Genomic DNA, 20,965 nt, shown 5'->3' with positions numbered 1-20,965 from the left:
AGCAGCTGGAGCTATAATGTCTGGGTTAGTTCAGGCTCAAGTTCAGGACTTGATTTAAACATAGAAATACATCGCACATTGGGTGAGTTTGAGAAGGTCTGGGGTCTGTTTTGGCAGTGAGAAATCAGCAAGAAAGTAACCAGTTGGAGCAACACTCGACTGCACCATTCCTTGGCCAGTTATGAGTCTTAGGGTTGGGTACAAGGCAAGGTTGGTCGGCTAGGACTTATTTTAGAGATTGAGATAAGAAAAGGTAAGTTTCAGCCGAGAAGTAAGTGAAGATTCTGAGCTAAGATTAGCTGAGAAAATCTGTGGAAATAATGGGTTCTACTGCCGTTGAAAAGAGATGAATGGTTGAGATTCTGGAGAGGATTTAGAAGTCGAGATACTTTAGGAAAGATGGGTTCAAATTAGGTTTCATAATTGCAGGGAACTGGAAGCTATAAAAGCTCAAGGAAATAAGCTACAGAGGATATCATCTTCATACCCCATACCTCTCGCGACTGTTTTCATCTCAACAGAGAGGAGCTTTGCTCCTCTTCAAACCCTATCGCCAACCTCCACAGCCATCCCCATCATCACCACCTGCATTCCATCCACCAGCATATCACCACCAACAGAGAGGAGCTCTCTGCTCCTCTCCAATCATCACCACCAGGTCCTCTGCAACCCTTCTACAACACCACCAGCATACATCCACCAGTTTGCATCTCACCTGCACCTGCATCCATCCGCATACCACCATCACCTGCACTCTCGACCCGGAATTGTCTAGATGTTCTGAATATAAGTAGTAATATGTGGGTATTGACGATGGGATTTTGTTAAGTATCCATATGTATGAAATGACACTAGTAGGTAATTCAAGCTTTTGAATCTATCACTATGAATAATCTTATCTCATAAAACGTAAAGAACTTGTTTAAGTCACACCTAAAGAGCATACTTCTAGGAAACTTGATGAGTAGAATTCGGTAGTCGAGCGCTTCCGTATCCTATCAACTTAGGAGATAATAACGGAATAGTTGAGCGTACTAACTATTCTAGGGTTGTTAGTAACAAGGTACCTTGTAGAAATTAGCTATATCAATAAGATTCACGTTTCGTGGCTGAGAAAGAGTCCTTGATCATTTTCATCCTCATATTTGCATTTATCTTATTCAGAAATTTAATCGACAACTTTAGCTCAACTCTCCCTTAGGAACGAACCTGCTTGTCATTGTGCTACTAGTGTTTGGTATTGATTCATGTTAGACGCTTGGAATTGTGTATTCGATGAACGGACAACTTATCCCACCTAATTAAATTCGGCAGTCAACTAGTCATGAACTTGTCGTTCTTCTTGAATCACATACCAAATGCCGTTTCTTTCCTTTTTCTTCTTCGACCTAAAAAATACGGAAAATGGGTCATTTGTCCAAATATTTTTAAAACATGGTTCTAATGGACGAGTAAAAATTAGTATGGGTGAAATGGACACAAAAAAATAGCAAGAATGAAACTGGATTCATCCTGGCTTAAACTTAAAGAAGAGCGAGGATGAAACTGGATGCATCCTGATGAAAATTAAAAATAAGAAAAAGTATTTGAAAATGGGTAGGATGAAACTGTTTACATTCTGGCTATTGTTACATCCTCGTCCATTTAAACAGTATCAAATTTTACATGTCTTTTTCACTCAGGAATTGTTTATTTTGGTCTTTCTAACCAATTTTGTGTAAAAAATTAAATAAAAAATACTAGAGTTGCACATGGATCAGTCGGTTCGGGTTTCACCTAAAACCGCCTACTAACCCGCTACCACCTCGGTTTTACAATTTAAAACCAAAATCGCCCGACCTATTTTTGGCTCGGGTTTAAACCCTCCCCTCGATCAATTTTGGGTTTAAACACACGCTAACTCGCTTCACCTGTAATGTCTATGTTTCAACATTTCCTGTCAGTTTTTCATCTGTAATATTGTCTATGTTTGTAATATTGTCTATGTAATATTGTTTATGTTTGTACCTTCCATATATATATTTAATGATCATTGATACACTCATATACATGTTTTAAAGTTCAAACATATTATTTTAAGTTCTTAATTATTTAAACAAGCCAACCCACAACCATAAGTCTTCAAAGTTCAAGAGCAATCCTCAAGGAAATACAAAGGTTTGAGTCAAACATTATGGACGTTCAAGGTTTCAGTCAACCCATTTTGACGGACTGAGTGAAATCGGTCAAGGCTGTTCGTATGCAAAATACGTATTAGCCCTCTAACTCAACCACAGCTGAAATGGGTAGAGTAAACTATTCAAACCCGTACATCAGAATCTGAATGCTTTCTACTCTTCTTTATGTGGCGATCTCCCCCTGTTCTACCATGTTCTTTTCCCTCTGACTTTACTCTTTTGGCTTAATTTTTTTCCTGTGGATGAAAAAAGTAGCAGAGATGGACGGGAATCCTCCAGGTGATCCAAAAATACTTTTCTTCTTTCACTTGTGATTATGTATTAAGCGCGTGTATAGTTTCCAGTCGATGAAGTTAGTTATTTTCTAATCGAACCCTAGTATGCCTGGACTTTATTAATTTGGGTTTTATTGTAGAAATCAATTAGGGTCACTGGGTCAGTGTGATAATGTGAAAAAGGCAGTTTTAATCTTTATATTTATGCTTAATCTGAATCGATTAGAAAGTTAAAGTATGTAGAGTTTGTTGTGTTTTGATTTGGATAAGATTAAAAACGATGATTGGGTGAATTAGATAGAAGATTCTGCTATCATTTGGTTTTGACCTGGTGGGTGAAGGTTTAATTAGTGTTCTATACCAGGATTTTTGCCTGATGGGTAATTTGATGAACTTAATTTGAAAATTGATTAAACTTAGAATTTACTGATAATTAAGAGAGAAGAAGCATTTGTTTGCTCTCTTTCTTTCAATTGGGTAAGAAAATTGGCTTTAGGACCCCCCCCCCCCCCCCCCCAAAAAAAAATAAAAATAAAAAGTCACCAAAGCTGTAGTTTCCCCTTACGGAAAATGCAAATGATCAGTTTAGTCCACCAGTAATCAACAGTTTAGTCCACCGTATACATGTTGTTTGTCCACTACATTAATATCAATGTTTATATAAATGTTTGCAAGGTCTTTGGTGTTAGTTCTGAGTCAGTAGAAACAAGAGATTAAATGAGTTCTAAATGTATGCAACGTATTTGTTGTTAGTTCTAAGAGTCTAAGACGTTAATATTAGGCTACCTCCCTGAAGTGTCTTGTCTCCGTACAACTCAAGCAACCCAAACACTTGCTGGATTACCCTGAGTTCGTCGCAATTAGATGATTATTACCTTCTCAGACAGTAAATGTCTGGGGCGCCGCTGCGCACAAATTGTAACTCCAATAGATCATCTTGGGCTGTCTGATGCTGACGCATGGTCTTTGGTTGCCAGAGTTGACGCTTGGGCTTTTATATGTGATTTATATGTCACGTATGCGAGGCCTGTGATAGTCTGAGCATGAAAAAGTATACATTTTGCAAAACTAGGTATGTGCCGAAGCATGTATCCATTATTAATTTTGTTCCTTCTATCATTTTTCGTTCTTCCATTTATATTAACCGATGCTTGTTGTAAATGGATATGGATACAACTAGCTATAGCTTCATATTTGCACCCATCAGCGTGATCATTGTCACACACTCTAATGTGCGTACTCATTCAAATTTGGTAGCAACTCTATGCTGTTACTCTTGCTCCATGTGAAGGTTACTCCAGATGGCCGTATGATCCAACTTCTGAATACATTATTCCACCCGTTTGGAAGCGTAGTGTTGGTCGAAGGAAGAAGAGGAAAAGGATTGAGTCTCAAAGTGTTGTGAGAGTTACAGTTAGGTGCAGTAAATGTCACGAGATGGGTCATAACAGAAGGTCATGTGACACATCTCCTGTCCCCCGTCCTACCTGCATGTAGTTTTTGCGGTTGCATGTAGTTAGCACCATAGAGTTTAGTTTACTTTTTGTTGTATAATTTGTCGCGCCTAATCACATAACACTGGCCATTCTTGTATGAATGTACCTTTTTTTTTGGTGGACGTATCAGGGGCCATGCCATGCCCATCAGCCATCCTCTGTTTAATCTGAGTTAAACGTAATATTTAATGCAGTTATGGCCTGTAACTAGATAAATATATTGTATTTCAGTGATGCATCTTCTCCCCCTCTGCGTCATTCTAAGCGCCTGCACAGATGGTATTCTTAGGACGGTCGAGCAAATTGCAGGTGTTGTCGTCATAAAATGTCACGTTTTCACTGATCTTAGAACCCGCCTTTGTGAACTCAGTTTTCGGGTGATGGTTTAGCACCAAAGTGTTTATCATTTGATGCATTTTATCTCTGGACAAATCCAGTCTGAGCTATTTGGTGCATTTTATCTCTGGACAAATCCAGTTTGAGTGATGGTTTAGCACCAGTGGATCACATGAGCTATTTGGTGCATTTTATCTCTGGACAAATCCAGTCTTCATTTTAGTTTGAATTTTTCCATTTTATTTGAGTGTATCCTATTACAGTTTACCATTTGATGCTAACCCATTGATACTATTGATACTCTGTGAATTGATTGTTTCTTACATGTTGGTAAATGATTGAACCAAGCCTGTAATATTTCCATTCAAGTAAATGATTGGTATATATGCTTACCCAGATAGAATGGTGTTGTTAAAAGTGGGCAGTAACTGTACACGATTTTAGATATTTTTTTTCTTCCTATTACTACAACACTGCTATTACAATAGAAGTTCATAATAAAAACAGTACCTAGAATAGCTCATGTGATCCACCGGCAAGTTGGAGTACACGGATACCCGAAAAGCGATATACTTTTCCATTAGAAACTAAAACACTGCACCCAATATTTTTAATAATAGAGACTGGCTGGCGTACCTAGTTAAATTTATACGACCCTCCAGCAAATTTACCCATCAAAAAGTTTGAGCTTTTTCGAGAATAAGGTCCCAAATTTTTTAATAGTAAGGAATGGCTGGCATACCTGGTAAAATTTATACGACCCTCCAATAGAGTTACCCATCAAAAACTTTAGTACTTGAAGCAATACCCCTTTAATTTATACTACTGTGTTAGACTGAACTTCGCCGCACACACTATGCCCGACGAGGCTGTTTTCTCGATACTGAAAACCATTTTGTTCTTGCACCATATGGAGGCCTAAATGGTTAAAAAATGAGGGTGTTCTTTCCAAACAAATGCTGTTTGGATGAAGGTATATTACAGTTTCATGCTCTTATTTTATTAGCTGACTTCTAATTTATTGGTAATCATGTTTGAACATACTATCTAATAAACAGGGGCAATAATGCAACAGAGAACCAAACACCCTATGGATTAGAGTCGAAGCTAGAAATGACTAAGCTAGATCAAGGTAAGTATTTGGTTGTTTATGTTTACATGTAGGATCAATATGCAGAATCGTTAAGAGGGAGAAGAGGGAGGAGAAAGTGGAATAGAGAAACTAAAAGAAAAATAGTGAGAGGGATAGAAGAATTGGGATATAACTCTCTCTCTAAACTAGTATCCATTTTCTATCCGGGTAAACCTCACAAACCCAAATTAGCTTAACTATGGTTGGTAACTAACTTGGATTAAGGGGTAAACTTGGAAAAGAAAATTCAAAACTTAAGAAATGGAAACGGACAGACTCACTTGTCCGTTTATATAGGTTGAATAAAAAGTGGATTGGATCGGTGGGAAAAGCCAAAGCATAGAATTTCGATGAGGATTGCTCAAAGTTCAATACTAACAACAGTACTTCCAACAAAAACAAGTTAAACAATCAACATTACCGATTTTTACGATCGGTTCTAGCATCACACCACAAAATGATTCATCTGTATCGGGTTTTTAGATGCATAACCATGTACCGACACACTACTGGCAGGTTGGTTTAAAAACTCATAATTTCATCATGTTCGGACGGTTCGGTTTGATAGATTAGTTTTTGTGCGGCTCTAAAAAATGTACCAAACGCCGTTTTGAGTTTCCGTGGCGTAGTTGAAAAGAATAAGTATACATTCCACTAAAAGTCAACTACACTAAAAGGGTACATCTGTAAATCCATAAACGATCCGAGTATTTCTCAGAAATTTTGATTCCCCACAAAAACCTGGTTAAGCTAAAAGTCAAAACACAAAACCACCGTCATACACGTCTAACCCACGATGCCACGTGTCAGTAAATCCATCATATATGCTTCGATCTGACGGATGATTCACTTCATTGCTTTGAATTCTAACCCAACTCGTGGTTTTACTTACAAACCATGATTAAAGTCAACCATCTCACGTGAAAAAGTGAGCATAAAGCTTTAAGAAATAAAACTTGATATCACCAAAGGTCAACTCATTCTCTCTCTACTACTTCCAATAGTCAGAACTTCAATATTTGTGTATTTGCTATGAGAAATAGGTTTGAGATATAAATTTTGCGATCAAAAGTTTCAAAACTGTGTGTTTTTGTTTCAATGGGTAACGGCTGTGGAAAGCTTGGTGTTTGTTTCAGTGGAGGTAATGGGAAAAATGAAGTGATAATAACTCCAGAACCATATGATGAAGGATTGGGTCATTCATTTTGTTATGTAAGACCAACAAATCCATGTTCAAAAATCCATTCATCAGAAGAAGAATCAACAATATTTAGATCAATATCAGGTGCATCAGTAAGTGCTAACACATCTACACCTCTTTCTACATCTTTTATTGATCTATATTCATATAATAATTTTATTGATAGAGCTTCAGTTTTTGAAAGTTCCAATTCTTTTACCTCAATTCCATTACAACCAATTCCAAAATATTTTCTAAATTCTATGGAAAGAGGAAATTCTTGTTCTTCTGGTCCTCTTGATAAAGGGTTTTTCTCCGGTCCATTAGAACGTGGGTTCATGTCTGGCCCCCTTGAAAGAGGTGTATTTTCAGGTCCTATAGAAAAAAAGTTGTCTGATCAATTTCAAAGAAATTTTTCTTCTTATGAACCCAAGAAATTGAATAAAGGGTGTTTTGTTAAGAATCTGAAAAGAGCTATTTCTAAGAGAATTTCTGGTTCTCGAAGCCGAAAACCGGTTGTTGCTCCTGTCGATAAAGGGGTTGTTTCTGTTAAAGAATTGGATTGGATTGTTGGGTCTGAAAGAAATGTTATGATTAATGAACTCACTATAAGTAGTACTACAAATTTAAGTAGTGATTATAGTTTGGATTCTAATGAATCATATGAAAGTCAGAATGTTCAATGGGCACAAGGCAAAGCTGGTGAAGATAGAATCCAACTTGTGATTTCTGAAGAGCATGGATGGGTTTTTGTTGGTATTTATGATGGATTTAATGGTCCTGATGCTACCGACTATCTTCTGACTAATTTGTACCCTGCTGTTCATAAAGAACTCAAGGGACTTTTATGGGAAGACAATTTGGAAGAGGAATCAGATGCTGCTGATTTGAGTAATGAACAAGTGGGTTCGTTTCAAGTTGATGAATTAGAAAGAACTAGTGAGAGACTTGAGAGTTGTTCTCAGTGTGTAGACGGCCCAGAGAAGCATCCATCCAGATTGGAAGAGGCTTATTTTCATTCGAAGTTAGGAAGGGGTAAGAATTCAAAGAGAAAACTTCGAGGGGCATTGAAAAATGAGGAAATTCAGAGAAGGTGGAAATGTGAATGGGATAGGGAGAGAATGGAATTAGATAGGAAGTTGAAGGAAGGTTTGAATAGGCCTAGTTCAGAAGGGATGAAAAATGTTAATCATCCCGATGTATTGAAAGCTCTTTCGAGAGCCTTGAAAGAAACAGAAGAAGCTTACTTGGATATTGCAGATAAGATGTTTATGAAGAACCCTGAATTAGCTCTTATGGGTTCTTGTTTATTGGTAATGCTGATGAAGGGCGAGGATGTTTATTTGATGAATGTTGGAGATAGTCGTGCTGTTTTAGCTAATAAACCCGAGCCCGATATTGGGCTAGGGAAAACTTGCAGTGATCTGGATCAAATCAAGGAGGAAACTCAACTTGATCTTCAATCCTGCGACGAGGATCAGTATGGTGCATTACCGGCATTAACTGCTCATCAGCTTACGACAGATCATAGCACTTCCGAAACAGAGGTGAGAATTTCACTACTTTCTATTTCTTTCAATTTCTGATGCTGCCATCCAATTACCGAATAGAACTGTTACAAGTTGTGGTTGGTTGTTGAGCATTTTCATGACTTAATTGTGTGATTTCATTACAGGAGGTTCAGAGAATAAAAAACGAACATCCGGATGATTCATGTGCAATTGTAAATGATCGTGTCAAAGGCTCATTGAAGGTTACTCGAGCTTTCGGTGCTGGCTTTCTCAAACAGGTACATTTAGTTTATTATGCATGTTGTGAAACATTTATGTTTAGCCGGTTCAACAAAAAAAACACTTTTATGAAGATTTAGTAGTTACATCTGAATATTGATTTGTATATTTGTGCAGCCCAAGTGGAACAATGCACTTCTTCAAGTGTTCAGAATTGATTTTGTAGGCACTTCTCCATACATCAACTGTTTGCCGTCTCTCTACCATCATAGACTAGGCCATAGAGACAGATTTTTGATATTATCTTCAGATGGTCTTTATCAATACTTCACCAATGAAGAAGCAGTCTCTGAAGTTGAGTCGTTCATTGCTTCATCTCCTGAAGGAGATCCTGCACAACATCTAATTGAAGAAGTAATGTTTCGTGCAGCAAGAAGAGCTGGTAAGGCTTGAAATCTTAACAAATTATATTCGGAAACTAAAAGCACAGTTATTCTAACATAATTTGCTTATGCATTTTTCTTTGACCACAGGTTTGGACTTTCATGAGTTGCTTGAAATACCACAAGGGGATCGTAGACGATACCATGATGATGTTTCTGTCATCGTCATTTCTTTTGAAGGAAGGATATGGAGATCTTGTGCGTAACTATGCACATTCATATACTAAAGTATATCTATGTATAAGGAGAGAGATATAAGCTCAGACAAATCAAGTCTGAGCACATTTTTGCTTGTAAATGTCCAATTTAACATTTATATCATACTGGCGAAGCTCTGGTGGCAAGACTGATGGTTGTCAGTTACATGAAACGATCATGCAGCAGATTTTGGGAATTGTAAAGCTGCTTCATGTTTGAAACTGTTGGGAAAATAAAATTGTAGCTTCTTAATAAAGCACAATCTCAGGCCTCCTCCTCTGAGATCTATTATTGTTTTCTGGATTGAAAGGGAAGATACTATTAGAGATTAGGAGAATATCTTTTCGATTGAAAGGGAAGATACTATTAGAGATTAGGAGAATATACAAAATGTACAAGAGAAAGAGAATTCAAAAAACTAGTCCCGTTCTAAATCATTGAGCGAGAAGGTGAGCCAGTATATAGTATGAGCAGCAGCTTTAATCAGTTAACAGCAGCGACCTTGCGCTCGATACTGTTTTAACAGTAGGACCCCAGCAGCCGGAATAACTGTCCAAATAAAGCGACCAGCTTGGGACAAGCCCTTACTGCCAACAATGTACCCTTCTAGGAAACGCCCAAGACCAATCCTTTTGGGGGTTAGACTCGACCAAACCCTTCTTGTTGCTTTCCAATACAACAAAACATGTTCTAGAGCCTAGTTAGCAATTCGGGATTCGGCAAACGTACGGAACGGCAAACGTACGAGTATTATACGGTTTTGTAAAATCCAGATTCGGTCCAAAATCCGGTCAACGGGACGTGATTCGCTAGTAATTCGGAACGGCATACGTACGTGTATAATTCGATTTATAAATGTGAGTTCGGCTCTGAAAATTCGGTATCTATATATAACAAATAATTTGTATTTATAAGGTCATAGACCAATTTTTATGCATATGTGTGAGTTATTTAAAGAAAAAATAAACTTAATATGATGATATTAATAATATATACAACATTAGTTATCCAAGAGGACGTCGTATGGTGGTTTAGATGCTTGGTTAGTGAGTTTGAGATCTCTCTCACCTTCAAATCTCTTCAGTCGTTTTTCTTTCATAAAAATTACAACACGTCTAATATTCGGTCGTGTATGCTCGGAAGGCTGTAAAGCCCAAAAAATGGGGTCTTTGAAAAGTAAAAGCTAAAGAATTTATAGCGAATTAAGCGGACGTATTATTCGGGATACGTAAAATTCGTGAACGATTCGCGAATAATCCGAAAATGCCACATAATACGCGACTTGGGTTCGGAGTTGCAAACGTACGCGAATAAGACGGTAAAATTCATGATACGGAAAAATTCGCGAATGATTCGTGAATCATTCGCGAACTTACTAACTAGGTTCTAGAGACTCTTCATTGCCTTCACCTTGGGTAGTATCGAGTTGTTCCAGACGAAAGTGACAGCAAAGAGAGATGAAGTACCAATGAATTGATGAGAGTATAATGATTTTACACTGAAGCAACCATCGCCACTTCGCCACGCTTGCATCCTTTTCTAAATCCAGAATTGGAGGCTCTGCACCTACTGTAGACACCCCAAAATTGACGAAGGGTTACAAAGAGACTAATCTCAATACACATTACATACTAACTGTAAACACCCCAAAATTGACGAAGGGTTACAAAAGGACTAATCTCAATACACAATACAATTTTCTGAAAAGCTCCATGTCAATTAAGAGATTTAACCTCCTTTTATAGGCAAAGCCTGACATTAGGATGCCTTACACGTGTGCCCTAGTACCTTTACAAGACTCTCATCATTAGCCGTACACGTGTACTTTTACAATGAGGTATATTTAGACAACCACTAATCATTTGCTCGGGGCAACCGCATTTGCCACGTCATCATTAATGATGGTTTCGGTTTTGTGTCATCCGATGCCCCCGTTCTTGCAACATCGGCTATGCCAAATCCGGGTGCTTACATTATCCCCGTGACTGTTTTCCGGATTCATAATTTCGGCAACAGTCAATAGGCACCTAGATTTTATCCTTGTCAATTTGTCATCTTCCTTCATCCCCTCCAGTTGAACTTTCCTGAAGCCCCTTATCACTATTGACCTCGTGTTGCTCATATCATGGATTCATGAAGTCCATCGAGCTTCCTTCCTTTCCTTTTGTTTTCTCACCCTTACGGTGTATCACCGATGTATGCGGTCATGACCCTAGTCTTACTTGCTGTGAGATTTAACGATGGTCAGCAGGATTAACCCCGAGAGGAGGATCCAACGTCTCCTCCTCTTTCCACCTCTTCATTTTTCGTCCTGATTGTCTGACACGTGTTCTCCTCTCTATCATCACCATTTTCCCTCAAACGTCTTGACCCTTCGTCTTTCCATTATTTCTAGTATAAATTTCTTTCTCCTCATGTTATCATTTATATTCTTTTCCTTCGTTTTGCTTCAGAAGCTCTCTTTCTCTTTCCCCTAGTCTCATCACCCTTTTACCTTCTTAAGTTTCCATAAATCTTTACTTAGCTATGGAGCCATGTTCGTCCAGTGCTGGTAAGCAATTGTCAAGAGAAGACTCCGCAAACATGAGACCCTTGTTTGGTGCAGAAGCTGCCGATACTTTTCCGGATCTGTTATTCGAGATCAGTTTATCACCTATCTAACTCGGACAAATCTTCAGGGTTATCATACTGTCGATAATAGCCGATTCTAAAGTGATCCTCTTCCTCTTGAGAATCTTCCACGGGTGTGTATCGAACGTGGACTATAGAGAACCTCCAGTCGATTTCGTCTCAACCACTCTTGTGAGTCATGAGTGGTCATCATAATTTTATTAAGGAGAATATCTCCCGTCATAATTATTGTAATGAGGAGATTATCTCCGTCATAACTTTTGTATTCCCAAAAGGGATACTATTGTTTTATATAATAAGAATCCTGGTGAATAGAAATCACTAAGAAAGTTATCATCAAATCCAAGATGGTATCAGCCCCCTACGATCTTATTTTCTCTAAACCATTAAAAATCAATGGCGAGGGAACAACTGAAGCTCACAGACATTGCTGAGGCATATAGTCCTATGCATCTACAGCAACCCGATGACGCTTTCTACATGGATACCGGTGCTACGTCGCACCTCACTGCTGATCCAGGTAATCTACACAACGTTTTCAATTCTAGCAATGTACGATCTATCTTAGTTGGCAATGGCAATAGTATTCCAGTTACTGCCAGTGGTACCAAGTTCATAACCCTTCCCTCTCGTACTCTTCAACTCAAAAATACCCTTGTTGTTCCCGATATTATCAAAAACTTAGTTTTCGTTCGTAAGTTCGCCACTGATAATCGTGTGTCTGTTGAGTTTGATCCTTCTGGTTTTTCTGTGAAAGATCTGAGTTCGAGGAAAATTATCCTTCGATGTAATAGTTCCGGGGAGCTCTACCCGATCACCAACTCTGCCGTGCCACCACAAATATCATCCCAGTCTTCCCCCATTTCTCTTGCTGTCTTTTCGCTAGATATTTGGCATAGCTGCCTTGGTCATCCCGGCAAGGCTGTTTTAGATGTTCTTCGTACAAATAATTATATTCATTGTAATAAGAATCAACATTCTAAACTTTGTCATTCATGTCAAGTTAGTAAACATGTTAGATTACCATTTTATGAATCAAACTCCATTACTTTTGCACCATTTGATATCATTCACAGTGATTTATGGACCTCTCCTTTACACATAGAGACCGGTTTCCGTTATTATCTTATATTACTGGATGATTTTACCAACTATCTTTGGGTTTATCCACTAAAGTTTAAATCCCAAGTTTATGAAAAGTTCTTGGAATTTCGTTCATTTTTTCAAACTCAATTTGAACGTCAAATTAAATGTTTTCAATGCGACATGGGCCGCGAATTTGACAATTCTTCCTTCCATACTTTTGGTCGTAACAATAGTTTTGTTTTTCGTTTCTCTTGCCCCCAAACTTCCTCCCAAAATGGCAAGGCTGAACGCATGATTCGCCGTGTCAACGACATCACTCACACTCTTATGTCTCACGCTTCCGTTCCCCCTAAATATTGGGTTTATTCTCTTCATATGGCTGTCTATCTCCATAATATTCTACCCACCAAAGTCCTTCATAATCAATCACCTGTGTCTATTCTTTATCAACGCCAACCAACGTATGATCATCTTCGTACATACGGTTGCCTTTGCTATCCAAATCTCTCCTCCACAACTTCCCACAAACTCGCCCCTCGTTCCACTAGGTGTATCTTTCTTGGTTTTCCTCCTAACCACAGTGGATACCGCTGCTTAGATCTCACCACACACAAAATAATCCTGTCCCGTCATGTGACATTTGACGAGAGTGTTTTCCCATTTTCTACCCCTCCTCAAAACAACCCCCCTGATGACGACGATGTGTCTCCTTCTTTTTTTAACTCCTCCCACAATAATCACCTCTCTTACCCATCCTCTAGTACTGCTCCTACTGTACACCAATCATCTCCTATACAACCTACTCCACCTGACATCTACATCCCACCTCATCGTCGCAACACATTATCTACTCCTCCCATCCAAACGTCTTTCTTCCCTCCTGCCACTTCCGTCTCCACTAAGTCAGCAGGCCCCATCACCATTTCTTCTTACCCCAATACGTCAGTTCCCACTCCCACTCCCCAATGTCAGTTTCCACTCCCACCTCCATACCCCACTGAGTCAGCAGCTCCCCTCACCTCTTTTTCTTCTTCTTTTCCCACTGCGTCAGATCCCACTCCAACCATTTATGCACCATCCAATCATTGCGTACAGCCTACTGACGTTAACCCCTCATCCCCACCAACCACTTCTTCCCCTACAGCAACCACTGTCCCTACACCTTCTTTCATACCTCCAATCACTACTGTTCCTCCAGCTCCTTCTCGCCCCACCACTCGCGCCTCCCGTGGCATCTTCCGCCCTGTCCATCGCCTTAATCTTCATGTCCAAACCCTTCGTCATATCTCTCCTCTCCCTCGTTCTCACTTGTATGCTCTTAGAGACATAAACTGGAATGCTGCCATGAAAGATGGGTACAATGCTATGTTGAAAACTAATACTTGGGAACTGGTACCACGACCACGTGACTCTCATGTTATTCGTTCCATGTGGCTCTTTCGTCATAAATATCATGTTGATGGCTCCTTGCAGCGATACAAGGCTCGTCTAGTTGCTAATGGTAAATCTCAGCAGGTTGGGGTTGACTGTTTTGAACGTTTAGTCCGGTTGTCAAACCAGCTACTATTCATACCGTTCTTATTATTGCTACTTCGCGTTCTTGTCCCGTACATCAGCTAGATGTCAAGAATGCGTTTCTTCATGGTGACTTGACCGAGACAATATATATGCATCAGCCTCCGGGGTTTGTTGATCCTGATCACCTTGATTACGTATGTCGACTACGTAGGTCTCTCTATGGTCTTAAGCAGGCTCCACGGGCGTGGTTTCAGAGGTTTGCCAAGATTATCACTAATTGTGGTTTTCGCGCTAGTGTGTGTGATCCCTCCCTCTTCGTTTATCAATCAGGTTCCGAGACGGCATACCTATTATTATATGTTGATGATATTATTTTAACTGCCTCTACTGATGCTCTCCTATGCCGCTTCATTGATTTGATGAAAAGGGAATTTACTATGTCTGACCTTGGCATGTTACATCATTTTTTGGGTATTACTGTTACTCGTTCATCCTCAGGGCTATTTTTTTCTCAGTCGTTATATGCTCAGGACATCATTGCATGTGCGTCCATGATAAAATGCAATCCAGTGGATACTCCGGTCGACACCAATGCCAAGCTCAATGCTACCTCTGGCCCTGCTCTCATAGACCCCACTTTGTATAGAAGCCTAGCTGGTGCTTTGCAGTACCTCACTTTCACACGGCCAGATATATCCTATGCATTCCAGCATGTATGTTTATTCATGCATGATCCTCGAGAGACTCACATGCAGGCCCTTAAGAGGATTATTCGCTATCTTCAGGGCACAATTGATCACGGATTATTTCTCTCGGTCTCCGCTATCTCTGGCTTAACAGCATACTCTGATGCTGATTGGGCGGGTTGTCCTGATTCACGTCGTTCGACTTCTGGCTTTTGTGTATTTCTTGGAGACAACCTCATCTCCTGGTCATCAAAACGTCAAGCAACAGTTTCTCGATCCAGTGTTGAAGCAGAATACCGGGGGGTAGCAAACGCTGTTGCTGAAACAACATGGATTCGCAACCTTCTTCTAGAGCTTCATCTACCTTTACGACGTGCTACTATCGTGTATTGTGATAATGTAAGTGCGATATATATGTCTGGAGATCCTGTTCAACATCAGCGCACTAAACATGTGGAGATTGACATACACTTTGTTCGTGAACGCGTTCGTATTGGTGATATTCATGTCTTGCACGTCCCGTCTGAAAACCAGTATGCTGACATCTTCACCAAAGGCCTTCCACGACAGTTATTTGTTCGTTTTCGTTCTAGTCTTAGCGTTTGCTCCTCTCCCGCTCAGACTAAGGGGGTGTATTAGAGAATATATTATACTGCTTTACTTATTTTTATTAAGGAGAATATCTCCTGTCATAATTATTGTAATGAGCACCGCCATAACTTTTGTATTCCCAAAAGGGATACTATTGTTTTATATAATAAGAATCCTGGTGAATAGAAATCACTAAGGAAGTTATCATCAAATCCAAGAGAAACCATGTCATTTGCAACACATCCTAGATCTTAACATTGAAGACTCTTTTAACATGTCCACCCATCGAAGTATCTTTCGAGCTAATCAGGATCTTTCTCTTGCTTGTCTTCGATGGGTTGCGGGTGTTCATACCCTCGTTTTTGCTTGGGGGGAAGTGTCACCAACTTTGGAAGATGTTGTTGCTCTCACAGGATTACCTATTCATAGTTCCCATAGCTTCGAGGAGGCCGATCCTGAAACAACTATGACATCCGCGAACACGACATTGTTCAATACTCTGGTAGAATTCCGAAAAGCCATAGCTCGTAAGATAGAAACTGGTTATCCTCGTGTCCCTGTTAAAGAGCATAAAAATGTCTTCCTTTCGGGTTGGATGATTTACTGGGCGCCCCAGCTAATCGAGGTGATTGATAAGAAGAAATTGCCCTCCTTGTTGAAGTCTTATATTCCCCTGAATCATGGTCAGAGTGATGATGCTGAACTTGCCGCTTCTCTAATGTATTGGTTGATTCATGATTTATTCGAGTGTTCACCGAAAGATACCATTAAAGATGACATTCTTCGTATGGATGTTATGATGTCCATGGGGGCCAAATATCCATTAGCTCTGATGTTCTTAGGCCGGTTGTATCGTCATTTGGATACCTTGGTCTCGGATATATAGTTTGTGAATAGCCATGAACATACAGTAGAAAGTTTTGTCACCACCAGCTTTCTCCTACTGTGGTTCTGGGATCGTTTTTCCGATAGTCAGTCAGGGACGCAAAAGTTGGCTTCGGAGAGGAGTAGACCTACCGCTATCACTAGTTCCTTTGGTCATCTTCTGTCGGCTCAATTGCGTCATCCTCGTATTGCTTTATATGACAACATCCATATTAAAAAGAAGAGTCAGGATCTTCCTTTGATTGTGGATAAATTGACATTGTTCGGGGCGCGTCCGTATGAAGATATTCCCCGGGGGGGGGGGGGGATAGTTGTGACGACTCCGGGTTTTATTCTTGGTTACTTCGATGGAAAGTTCTGTTCTGTTAGTTACAATGTTGACAGAGTGGCTAGACGGTCAGGTTATGATCAGGGTGTAGCTTCCATTTGTTGGGATCTTGCAACAATGAACAACATGTTAGACGTATCAAAATAATATGTAAAGAACTAATCCGAAACAACTCTACTGAAATAACTTGACGAAGGCGCTTATCACAGGTTTAACAAGTTGTCCTTAACACATTAGTTCGCGGGTATACTCGAGTTGAGTAATGCTAAACCCTCACAGCGAAGATGTGTCCAGGATAAGACTGCCGATATAACTTGAGGTAGCACAACGCAAGTTACCCTCTCTTCGAACTCAGAAACGGGGATGGAAAGTAAAAACGCCGCACAAACAAAAGAAGAAGATCATAAAAAGAATTACTTCTTGTGTGTTTTGAAAACAGAATTTCGAATTGTATTTATAGAATGAAATACTTGCAAATCAAGTTAGGTTTTTGTTTTCTTCAAAAACAAGTAAAACACGTAAAAATAATTTACCCATAAATAAAACTCTTAAGAATTAATTTTCTAAAGAAAACTCGCCAAAAAAGAAATCCATGTAGAAAAGGGACTTGGTGCATGGCATACGCGCTTATCGCATGGGTCAAAATATGTATTTTTGAACTCAGCACAACGCAAGTTACCCTGTCTTTGAACTCAGCAACGGGGATGGAAAGTAAAAACGCCGCACAACCAAAGGAAGAAGATAATAAAAAGAATTACTTCTTGTGTGTTTTGAAAACAGAATTTTGAGTTGTATTTATAAAATGAAATACTTGCAAATCAAGTTAGGTTTTTGTTTTCTTCAAAAACAAATAAAACACGTAAAAATAATTTACCCATAAATAAAACTCTTAAGAATTAATTTTCTAAAGAAAACTCGCCAAAAAAGAAATCCGTGTAGAAAAGGGACTTGGTGCATGGCATACGCGCTTATCACATGGGTCAAAATATGTATTTTTGAACTCAGCACAACGCAAGTTACCCTCTCTTCGAACTCAGCAACGGGGATGGAAAGTAAAAAAACGCCACACAACCAAAGGAAGAAGATAATAAAAAGAATTACTTCTTGTGTGTTTTGACAACAGAATTTCGAGTTGTATTTATAGAATGAAATACTTGCAAATCAAGTTAGGTTTTTGTTTTCTCCAAAAACGAGTAAAACACGTAAAAAGAATTTACCCATTAATAAAACTCTTAAGAATTAATTTTCTAAAGAAAACTCGCAAAAAAGAAATCCGTGTAGAAAAGGGACTTGGTGCATGGAATACGCGCTTATCGCATGGGTCAAAATATGTATTTTTGAACTCAGCACAACGCAAGTTACCCTCTCTTCGAACTCAGCAACGGGGATGGAAAGTACAAACGCCGCACAACCAAAGGAAGAAGATAATAAAAAGAATTACTTCTTGTGTGTTTTGAAAACAGAATTTCGAGTTGTATTTATAGAATGAAATACTTGCAAATCAAGTTAGGTTTTTGTTTTCTTCAAAAACAAGTCAAACACGTAAAAAGAATTTACCCATAAATAAAACTCTTAAGAATTAATTTTCTAAAGGAAACTCGCCAAAAAACAAACCGTGTAGAAAAGGGACTTGGTGAATGGCATACGCGCTTATCGCATGGGTCAAAATATGTATTTTTGAACTCAGCACAATGCAAGTTACCCTCTCTTCGAACTCAGCAACGGGGATGGAAAGTAAAAACGCCGCACAACCAAAGGAAGAAGATAATAGAAAGAATTACTTCTTGTGTGTTTTGAAAACAAAATTTCGACTTGTATTTATAGAATGAAATACTTCCAAATCAAGTTAGGTTTTTGTTTTCTTCAAAAACGAGTAAAACACGTAAAAACAATTTACCCATAAATAAAACTCTTAAGAATTAATTTTCTAAAGAAAACTCACCAAAAAAGAAATCCGTGTAGAAAAGGGACTTGGTGCATGGAATACGCGCATATGTATTTTTGCCCACCAAAGTAAAACAGTAAAAAGAATTTACCCAAAAATAAAACTCTTAAGAATTAATTTTCTAAAGAAAACTCGCCAAAAAAGGAATCCGTGTAGAAAAGGGACTTGGTGCATGGTATACGCGCATATGTATTTTTGCCCACCAAAGTAAAACACGTAAAAAGAATTTACCCATAAATAAAACTCTTAAGAATTAATTTTCTAAAGAAAACTCGTCAAAAAAGAAATCCGTGTAGAAAAGGGACTTGGTGCATGGCATACGTGCATGGCATACGCGCATATGTATTTTTGCCCACCAAAGTAAAACACGTAAAAAGAATTTACCCATAAATAAAAATCTTAAGAATTAATTTTCTAAAGAAAACTCAACAAAAAAGAAATCCGTGTAGAAAAGGGACTTGGTGCATGGCATACGCGCATATGTATTTTTGCCAACCAAAGTAAAAAAAGTAAAAAGAATTTACCCATAAATAAAACTCTTAAGAATTAATTTTCTAAAGAAAACTCGCCAAAAAAGAAATCCGTGTAGAAAAGGGACTTGGTGTATGACATACGCGCATATGTATTTTTGCCCACCAAAGTAAAACACGTAAAAAGAATTTACCCATAAATAAAACTCTTAAGAATTAATTTTCTAAAGAAAAATCGCCAAAAAAGAAATCCGTGTAGAAAAGGGACTTGGTAAATGGCATACGCGCATATGTATTTTTGCCCACCAAAGTAAAACACGTAAAAAGAATTTACCCATAAATAAAACTCTTAAGAATTAATATTCTAAAGAAAACTCGCCAAAAAAGAAATACGTGTAGAAAAGGGACTTGGTGCATGGCATACGTGCATGGCATACGCGCATATGTTATTTTTCCCACCAAAGTAAAACACGTAAAAAGAATTTACCCATAAATAAAACTCTTAAGTATTAATTTTCTAAAGAAAACTCGTCAAAAAAGAAATCCGTGTAGAAAAGGGACTTGGTGCATGGCATACGCGCATATGTATTTTTGCCCACCAATGTAAAACACGTATAAAGAATTTACTCATAAATAAAACTCTTAAGAATTAATTTTCTAAAGAAAACTCGTCAAAAAAGAAATCCGTGTAGAAAAGGGACTTGGTGCATGGAATACGTGCATGGCGTACGAGCATGGCATACGTGCATGGCATACGCGCATATGTATTTTTGCCCACCAAAGTAAAACACGTAAAAAGAATTTACCCATAAATAAAACTCTTATGAATTAATTTTCTAAAGAAAACTCTCCTAAAAAGAAATCCGTGTAGAAAAGGGACTTGGTGCATGGCATACGCGCATATGTATTTTTGCCCACCAAAGTAAAACACGTAAATAGAATTTACCCATAAATAAAACTCTTAAGAATTAATTTTCTAAAGAAAACTCGCCAAAAAACAAATCCGTGTAGAAAAGAGACTTGGTAAATGGCATACACGCATATGTATTTTTTCCCACCAAAGTAAAACACGTAAAAAGAATTTACCCATAAATAAAACTCTTAAGAATTAATTTTCTAAAGAAAACTCACTAAAAAAGAAATCCGTGTAGAAAAGGGACTTGGTGCATGGTATACGCGCATATGTATTTTTGCCCACCAAAGTAAAACACGTAAAAAGAATTTACCAATAAATAAAACTCTTAAGAATTAATTTTCTAAAGAAAACTCTACAAAAAAGAAATCCGTGTAGAAAAGGGACTTGTTGCATGGCATACGTGCATGGCATACGTGCATGGCATACGTGCATGGCATACGCGCATATTTATTTTTGCCCACCAAAGTGAAACACGTAAAAAGAATTTACCCATAAATAAAACTCTTAAGAATTAATTTTCTAAAGAAAACTCGCCAAAAAAGAAATCCGTTTAGAAAAGGGACTTGGTGCATGGTATACGCGCATATGTATTTTTGCCAACCAAAGTAAAACACGTAAAAAGAATTTACCAATAAATAAAACTCTTAAGAATTAATTTTCTAAAGAAAACTCTACAAAAAAGAAATCCGTGTAAAAAAGGGACTTGGTGCATGGCATACGTGCATATGTATTTTTGCCCACCAGAGTAAAACACGTAAAAAGAATTTACCCATAAATAAAACTCTTAAGAATTAATTTTCTAAAGAAAACTTGCCAAAAAAGAAATCCGTGTAGAAAAGGGACTTGGTGCATGGCATACGCGCATATGTATTTTTTCCCACCAAAGTAAAACACGTAAAAAGAATTTACCCATTAATAAAACTCTTAAGAATTAATTTTCTA

General features: G+C 38.3%; 1 protein-coding gene across 1 annotated transcript; it reads left to right on the top strand.

Moving 5' to 3' along the window:
* Nucleotides 1-6,398: 6,398 nt before the first annotated feature.
* LOC113314220 (probable protein phosphatase 2C 4) lies at nucleotides 6,399-9,226 on the top strand. The gene is made up of 4 exons (XM_026562997.1): nucleotides 6,399-8,143; nucleotides 8,272-8,385; nucleotides 8,504-8,768; nucleotides 8,860-9,226. The coding sequence occupies exons 1-4, from the start codon at nucleotides 6,515-6,517 to the stop codon at nucleotides 8,973-8,975; spliced, it is 2,124 nt and encodes a 707-aa protein (XP_026418782.1). The 5' UTR covers nucleotides 6,399-6,514; the 3' UTR covers nucleotides 8,976-9,226.
* Nucleotides 9,227-20,965: the final 11,739 nt, after the last annotated feature.

The sequence above is a fragment of the Papaver somniferum genome, chromosome 9 (assembly GCF_003573695.1).
Source record: "Papaver somniferum cultivar HN1 chromosome 9, ASM357369v1, whole genome shotgun sequence".
NCBI classification, from domain to species: domain Eukaryota; kingdom Viridiplantae; phylum Streptophyta; class Magnoliopsida; order Ranunculales; family Papaveraceae; genus Papaver; species Papaver somniferum.
Note: the sequence above shows the minus strand (reverse complement) of the source record. Positions and strands in the feature narration are given on the sequence as shown.